General features: G+C 35.2%; 1 protein-coding gene across 1 annotated transcript; it reads right to left on the bottom strand.

Moving 5' to 3' along the window:
- Positions 1-5,813: 5,813 nt before the first annotated feature.
- On the bottom strand, positions 5,814-6,784 carry LOC148803788 (protein MALE DISCOVERER 1-like). Its single transcript, XM_088897846.1, has 4 exons — positions 6,760-6,784; positions 6,406-6,596; positions 6,170-6,302; positions 5,814-6,025 (listed from the first exon to the last, which is right to left on the bottom strand). The coding sequence occupies exons 1-4, from the start codon at positions 6,782-6,784 to the stop codon at positions 5,814-5,816; spliced, it is 561 nt and encodes a 186-aa protein (XP_088753972.1).
- Positions 6,785-6,928: the final 144 nt, after the last annotated feature.

Raw genomic sequence — 6,928 nt, 5'->3', positions numbered from 1 at the left:
TTGTGGGGAGCCAATGTGAATTTGTATAAAGAACAGGGAATATTTTTTTGGCTGCCAAAAGGGGAGAAAATTAACAGGCATGAGGTATTCTATTCCAAATATGACAAAGAAATATTCTTTTGGTATTTTTTTTTTATTTTAACTTGTGGCAAGCAATGATGAGGGGTTATGGCAGAGAATTTGGATCTGCACCTAACAAAGTGCGCCTCATAAGATCCTCACTGCACACAATGCACCGAAAATGGAGGATGCTTTAAAAATTATTTTAAAATTACTTAACATCATCTTATTTAAATTTAATTATCATTACAAACTTTTATTATCTAGGGAATATTTTGAAACAAGTCATATAGACTTTAATATAATACAAAGACAAATTTTTAGAAAATTTCTTTTCTGTGTCAATATAAATATATATTAAGCTTAAATGCGTACTTGAGAAGGCTTGAGAACGAAAGAAATGGAATGTAACAGTATTTTTTAACTTTTTTTACAAGAATGCCACTCTCTCCTACCAACTCTCTCTTACTTTTTTTTCTTTCAAATTACTTAAATGCCACTCTCTATCTTTCTTACAAATTACAAGAATGACATCTCTCTCTCTCTCTCTCTCTCTCTCTCTCTCTCTCCTATCATCTCTCTCTCCTTATAAATTGCAAGAATGCCACTCTTTCCAACTGAGGTAGTCAAGTTCGAGCCGAGTCGAGCTCAAGTCTCTAATTTGAATCGACCACTAAGGGAAACCTCGACTCGACACCTTATCAACTAAGGGAGACTTTAGCTCGACGCGTTGCCTGCTAGGGAAACCTCAGCTTGACACTTCAACAGTTGAGAGAGACTTCGGTTTGGCACCTTGGCAATCGAGAGAGATCTCAGCTCGAAACCCTAGCTCAACACATCAGGTGCTTGAGAGACCTATAATCAAAGGTAATCGAGCTCAAACTCCTAAACTTTTGACTTGAACCAAGTTCAAACTTAAGCTCAATTTTCTAATTCGAATCGATTTTGACTTGATAATTTATGAATAAACCCTGCAACACAAGGCCCTCTCCGCTAGTTAGAGGGGATTAGGGACGCATTTCAAGAACCATTGCAACCTTTGCATTGGTATGTCTTTTTCATGGTAACATGTTCCTGACGTACGGTTGCAATGATTGATGGGACCCTGTGTTGGAATTATTGGGTCATTGACGATATAATACATCGAACCGAAGGCCTTTTGAATGCATCATCTGAAGGGATGGGATATCCATCACATGGACGCCCAAGTCTTGCGGAATGGACTGGGCGAATTTCAAAAAAAATTTCTCCCATCTTTGCAGGGAATCGAATTCCCTATTTTAGAAAAATATATTTTTCAAGGATCAATCTTGAACCATGAACCAAACCAGATCTGAACCAAAAAGAGTAGGAGGGAGGATGTATCTGATACGGAGAATTAGTATCTCCTAATGGAGGTGTTCACGCCCAAGGAAGGATCCAAAGACTGCTCCCACTGAAAATGGCGCAGTGCAGGATGGAGCAGAATCAACAATGTTCTTCAAAAGAACTTGACCTTTCGCCAAAATCAACTGGATGGCTTGTGAGTACAGCTCCAATCAATCTTTTCCCAAAAGATTGGTATCAAGATCAGATCTTGATTTCTCCCAAGAACTGGAGATCGAACTGAAGGTAATGGCGGCGGCAGGAAGGAAGCGGCAAGAGAGTTTTTGCAGAGGTTGCAGAAATCTCTCTTCTGTGATTTCAGCTCTGAAGACAAGAGTCTTAGGTTGCATGTCTAAAGGCTGCTGCCCCCTCCTCCTTTTATAGATTTAAAGGGATCAGCTCCTAATCCTATTAGGAGCTGCTGATCCAAATTATATTTGGATTAGAAGTCCCATTAAGTGATAAGGGAGAACCCTTATCTTATCTGCAGATCAGATCAGCCATCTCCTAATCTAATTAGGAGGCTTCTAATTTAGATCTAGGTTTCTCTAAGTTGATAGGGTCTAGGCCCAATCCTATCAGCTGATCCATCTCAGAATTTGCCCCATTTAATTGACTACTCAAATCAGCCCAGTTCGAAATGGGCTTAAGGCCCATTTAAGATTATGTACTCACTTAGCCTTCCAAACTGCTGCCCAGTTGGGCTTCCTTGTATGGCGTGGGACCCAAACATTAATCTACACATCAGCCACATGGGTTCAGCCCAGCCTTTGTCACAAGGCCTGGCCGAATACACTGCTATGGACAATGCACCCCCTGAAACCCATCTTATGGGCTCTATGGGCCCAACACTTACCCTAAGTGGTCCCTGGGCCAAGTTACCTTGTAACACCCAAGGACTGTGAGCAGATGCAAGATTGGCCCATCAGGTATTATCCTCAATGGTCTTACACTTAATCTCTCAACCCATAATGATCAAACACTGCCCGACAAGGGAGGACCCCTCCCTTGACTGCAAGGAACAGTGTTGCAGTCTTTACTTATATGGATCCCGGGAATTAAAACCTTTTGCAAATCATTTCGAAACCATAACATATATATATATTATATATATATATATCTTTATATTAATATATTTTGCAAAACAAAATCTCAACAATTGAAATCGGCTGCCGGCAGTCTTGGTTTCCGTCAGAGAGAGTGCATCCCCGATCATTACCTTTGTCCGACAAAGGGGCTGATCTTGTCATTATGATCACCCACTCAGATGAATTCTTGGACTGTCCCAACATACCTAGGTTTTGACCCCCGCTAAGGATCTCACTGATTGGTACATTAAAAACAGCCCAATCCGACACCTAGTGTAGTATCATAATCGAGTCTAGCGGTCAGGTGTAACTTTCTAGTTTTGCCCATCTATCTCCAAGGTCCAGGGCAATACTGGAAATCTGGTCCGGTTCAAAGGTTCTATTAATCCTACACTGCATGTGCTTCGGGTCTCACCCTGGCAGCTGAGACAAGCCACCCCAACAGTTGGCAGTACACCAGTGTCAGCCTTGGCAGGATAAATCTCCCCAGACTTACCCAATGATTGTGAATATTCTAAACTAACACGAGTCTCATTAAGTATCCAGTTTAAGGGTATTACACAGAAACATACCAAGGGAACATGAATCAAATATGCACTTTTATTCATTTACAATAAACTCATAAAGTACATCATTCTGATTGAAGCTAAGGGCATACAAAACTGTCTAACATCATCCGTTCACTTTGTTGGTTAAAGCGGTGATTAAGGCTTAAGGGGTGCAGATAGATCAGAGTGCACATAGTGAGTTTGCATCCTCTTCACCCACACAGTACGAATAATAAATGGTCATGCCATTCTCTTTTTAAAACTCCTTAAATTTAACTGAATGGAGACCCGTTTCCTATCTGCTATCTCTCACAACGAGATCTCCTCACAATAGGACCCACCATGTTTGAAATGTGTGGAAACGGATCAATTTGGAATATTTTCATGTCTCTCTTAATTATTTCTTCTTCTTCCGTCCTTTCTTCAACCCAAGTACCCAACATTGTCATCGCCCATGAACACGAATCCGTGTTCACCGGATACGTGAACCCACCAATCAGATTCGGCCACGGTGATTGAGCGTGGGATGAGTAATATGGACCTGAGAATACCGCCAGATGATATGCCTCTCGCCGTCAGTGGCTTCGTCGTTCACAGGGGCGCTAGTGTGGAGTGAAAGCGCCAATGAACTGCTGTTGTGTAAAATGAGTGTAAAATGAAAATCAAACTTTTGTCTTTTTGTGTTCTGTTGAACATTATCCATCCTACACTCAATCGATGCGGCTGAATCTGATTGGTGGGTTCATGCATCCCGTGCACCCACAGGTGCACAGAATGCGAACTCCATGAACACTGTCACCGGCCGCCACAACAACCTCAAATGCCGTTGCAACGCATTCATATAGGCAAGCTTTAATTTGGTTATCTATTTATCTACTTACCATGCTTGTTGATTAATTATGTCATGTCTCATGTTTATGGCAAACAGAGGTAGACAATGATGATGTAGAGATTGTAGGTACAGTTTCCGATTTTACAAGGCATTCTTGATTGGTTTTACCCCCCTTTTTCCATATATCAGTTGTGAGAAACTTAATTATCTTTATGTAAAAATTGAAAATATTTTTGTTTTTCTTTTTCTTTTTCTTTTTGACATTAATCACTACCTGATATCCCTAATAATAATTTATCAAAAAAAGTATATAAATATGTATTTTTTATTTATTGTTTTTATTATTAATCGGATGTAAATGGTAAAATCTAAATCTGAATATATAAACATCTCATCCAAATTAATATGTGATAATTGGATGAATTGTGAAATTTCAAATATCATTGTTAGGCCTACTTGTTTGTTTAGATTATTCTTTTTGTAATGTTTTATCTTTTTGGTATATTCTCTTTTCTGTTCATTTATCAAATAAATGCAAGGTTTAAATAGAGGAATTGAATGAGATGAAAAGTAGTAGTTCAACTTACAATTTAAATCACACAATTAAATAGAGACTAAATTCAAAAATGAGTATTTTAGTTAAAAAGAAAGTTTAACAATATTCAAATTTTTAATAGTAGTGCAAATATATAATGATAAACGTGTTCAATTTTTTCTATATTTTTTTGTATTTATGTATGTAAAAATAATTCTGATATGTCACACCTACTTTTTGCTTAATATGATAATTATATGATACTATACACGTGCTTGAATTTTTTTACAAAATTTATTTATTTTTTTATTTAATGAATTTTTATTATTTATTTATGACATTAAAGGTTAAAGACATTTGACCCAAAAGTTGAATTATTGATCTTTGCCAAACAATAAAATAATTTCTTTTTTTGTCAATTCTAAATTATGTATTTTATTTCCATTATCAATAAAAATAATTCTTGTCTATTACACTATTATTTTAATTTGATTACTAAAAATATCATAAATGTGTATAATTTTTCTATATTTCTATAATTTTCTGTTTTTATTTCTATTTTAAATTTTTTATTACCTAGCTATAACTTCATAAGTTGATCAATTTGATTTGGATGATTGAATTGCTTAGCCACCACTTGGATAAAGAATGATTTTGTTTTTGAGTCAATTTTGAAATATATGGGTTTATATTGTTCAAAATATTGACATAAATCTAATTAGTAGCATTTATTATTGAAAATAACATAAATATAGAATTTAATATGAGAAAACGGGAGTTAATACCTTAACTATAAGACTTAATGAGAGGGGATTAAATGAGGTGGAAAGCAATAATTAAAGTTACATTTTCAACCCTTACAATTAGAGATGGATTAAATAGACAAATATGGTCATTTTAGTTCACATTAAATTGTAATGAATGACTTTTATACTGTTTCTCAAACAAAGAAATAGAGGGTATTTTTTGTCCAAAAAAAATTCCACTCTACACCCACACTTTTATATATATAGTATTAGTACAACATCTCATCAATAGCCTCAGGTAATCAAACAACTCTCTTCTTAGAGAGACGATAATAGCGGGATTTGAAATCGCAACAAATGTCTTTGACTAAGACTCTGCTAAATAACTAATTAAATATTAACAAACTAGTTCGTTTACCCAGTTCAAAAGGGATCCTTCCTCAGAACATTGAAGTTGTCCTGAAATAATTTCTATTATCAGCATTCCAAAGCTATAGACATTTGTTTCGGGATCAACAAGTGGAGGAAGTTCGGAATGCTCTGATTCATCTTCAACAGATGTCTTTGACTTGAATCGAGCATCTATTGTGAGGCATAGCTCTCCAATCAGTCAATAATAGAATAAAAATATTTGAATCTTTAAACAACAACAAAAATGCTAGTTAGAAATGAGTATTGCTGAAACTTTTGTACCTTAGCAGCATGATCATCTGTCAAATAGACAGAAGAAGACTGCAAATTGGAATGTGCTACAGGTGGATTCAAGTCGTGATGCATGTATTGAACACAATAAGATATTCTCATAATAATTTTCATCCTAGCATTCCAATCGAGATGCTCAAATTCTTTAACTGTAAAAATGAATAAAAATATTTATTTACAGACATGAATAAAAAATTTTATCCCTTTTAGTTATGAATAAATCTTATTTACTTATGTATTTTATATTCCTCAATAATGTATAAACAAATTATTCAAATAATTTGGGAAATTACCATGCAAATGTTCAAATAGAGTTCCATTAGGAGCATACTCAAATATCATCATTCTTGTGAAAGGCTCTTCTTCTTCACAATATCCCAAAAGATTGACAAAGTTCCTATGGTTCACTCGTGAAAGAATATCAATCTAATGTGAGGATATAGAAAATAGAAAATAAAAAAGTATTATAATTCTATTGTTTAATGTATAAACAATATAAATCATCAATTGTATAAAAAAATTTATAGACCTTTTTTCTATAAGTCTTTTCAATGCACTTTTCCCAATCTTTAAAGGATTCAATTGCAGTTGATAAAACCACAATCTCAACACCACTAAATAGAATTCCCTTGAATATTGTATATTCTTCAAAGGTGTCAATAATATTACTAAAATCTTCACAAGCTGTTTCAAGCTCTAAACGGTTCAACTTTGGCGCCCCTGTATTTAGTGGAAAAACTTACATGTGATGAATGCTTTTTGCAACTGGCCACTCAATCCAGTCTTTCAAGGAGTTATGGTTGTTACTCCTTGGCTTCGACATTTATAGAGCATGGTTGCAACGATAATAAGAAATATTCTCATCAATGCGACAATAACATACTTCCACAGTTCTCCAAATGAACCATCATCAATTGTATAAAAAAAATTATAGACCTTTTTTTTCTATAAGTCTTTTCCATGCACTTTGCCCAATCTTTAGAGGATACAATTGCAGTTGATAAAACCGCAATCTCAACACCACTAGATAGAGTTCCCTTGAATATTGTATA

Source organism: Nelumbo nucifera, chromosome 1 (genome assembly GCF_055504915.1).
Source record: "Nelumbo nucifera cultivar China Antique chromosome 1, China Antique-T2T, whole genome shotgun sequence".
NCBI lineage: Eukaryota > Viridiplantae > Streptophyta > Magnoliopsida > Proteales > Nelumbonaceae > Nelumbo > Nelumbo nucifera.
Note: the sequence above shows the minus strand (reverse complement) of the source record. Positions and strands in the feature narration are given on the sequence as shown.

Coding starts and splice junctions, on each gene's coding strand:
- LOC148803788 (XM_088897846.1), bottom strand. CDS start 6,784: ATGGTTCATTTGGAGAACTGTGGAA. Junction 6,597..6,759: donor TCATTTGGAGAACTGTGGAA/GTATGTTATTGT, acceptor CACTAAATACAG/GGGCGCCAAAGTTGAACCGT. Junction 6,303..6,405: donor AAAAGACTTATAGAAAAAAG/GTCTATAAATTT, acceptor TCCTCACATTAG/ATTGATATTCTTTCACGAGT.